General features: G+C 39.2%; 1 protein-coding gene across 1 annotated transcript in view; it reads left to right on the forward strand.

Annotated features, from left to right (window-relative positions):
• recql (RecQ helicase-like) overlaps window positions 1-1,369 on the forward strand; it is a 29,455-nt gene that overhangs the window by 9,959 nt on the left and 18,127 nt on the right. Inside the window, exons 8-9 of the mRNA XM_015396685.1 lie at window positions 878-959; window positions 1,052-1,200. Of these exons, the coding sequence (XP_015252171.1) occupies window positions 878-959; window positions 1,052-1,200 (231 nt within the window). The remainder of the gene's footprint in view (window positions 1-877; window positions 960-1,051; window positions 1,201-1,369) is intronic.

The raw sequence follows: 1,369 nt of genomic DNA on the forward strand, positions 1-1,369 counted from the left end.
ACTCAGCGTCAGAAACTCAGCGTCAGAAACTCAGCGTCAGAAAAAGGAAAATAAAAACTAGATCAGGCCTGTGTCCATGTCATGTGTGGTGGTTTGCTGTGTGCACAGAGCACTGTAAAGGTCACAGCTGCTACTGCTGATTTTTGTTATTACTTCTACAAAAAAATCTGGAGAGATAGAAAATAAAAGAATAAACTATACTTTAAAAACTTGCATTCTTTTGTAAAGTTTGACAGGTCCAAAATATAAAATGATGAATCTCTGGTTACAATTTTTATGTTGATTCTGTACCTGTAAGTTAAAGTCATGTGAGATGGTTTCCAACGTAGAGGAAACATCAGTCAAACTTTTCAGCATTTGTGCGACTAAAGGAGGAGAATGACCTTGGAAGGTATGCAGAGGTTTCTCCTGGAACAGCAAGTTAAAGGTTTATGGTGGAGTGTTTTTTTCTTCAGATCCATCCTGAAAGCTATTCCAGCCCTGCAGCAAGTTTGCTGTTCAGAGTATGTTACCATGGTAACTGCCTCGCTAAGAATGAATCCAGCTTTGTGGAGCCTGAAAGTCTGAGTTAAACCGGAAGGTATCTGCTTTGCGGATCAGGCCTCTGGTGGAAACAGGGGAGGCTAAATGGTTTTTATCTAATGGTAGCAAGAGGGGGATGTGAAAAGATTTAAAGAGACATTAATGGATTAAATATTGATATAGAGTTACTATTGAGGAGTCTATGTATTTAGGATGCTTCGTCTATCACATAAAATTGAGTCTGAAAGATATTTGGACACCTTAGTTATATTGCATTCCATCCTTCCACTCGTAGGATTTCAGATTAATTTCACCTAAAATCCTATTTTGTTTTGTTTTTTTTTTCTTTCCCCAGGTTCGCATTAAAGACTCAGACAACGAGGCTCTAATGAGTGACATCACCTCGCTGATTAAAGGAAAATACAAGAACCAGTCAGGTAGAAGCTTCCATGGTTTTCCCTCTGCTTTTATTGTTGCTGCATGTTTCTACACAGAGCTGCCATATTGTGACCCCATGTTTGTACCACAGGCATAGTTTACGTGTTCTCCCAGAAGGATGCTGAGATGGTTTCCTCTGAACTAAAGAAAAGAGACATATCAGCTCATCCCTATCATGCAAACATGGACCCAGAAGACAAGTCGCAGGTTCACCGCAGATGGACCTCCAACAAGATCCAGGTAGACAGACACGTAACAACTGAATAACTCTGCAAAACAAATGTGGTTTAGGTTATTTTACATACATGAAGACTTTATAATTAAGGCCCAGAGGGTTTCAGAAGCTGTTTCTACCTGATGATACAAACCTAAAAGTTCCACAATTAACATGTATAAATCCTTTTGGTAC

This window comes from Cyprinodon variegatus, unplaced genomic scaffold (assembly GCF_000732505.1).
Source record: "Cyprinodon variegatus isolate N-32 unplaced genomic scaffold, C_variegatus-1.0 Scaffold813, whole genome shotgun sequence".
Classification (NCBI taxonomy): Eukaryota; Metazoa; Chordata; class Actinopteri; order Cyprinodontiformes; family Cyprinodontidae; genus Cyprinodon; species Cyprinodon variegatus.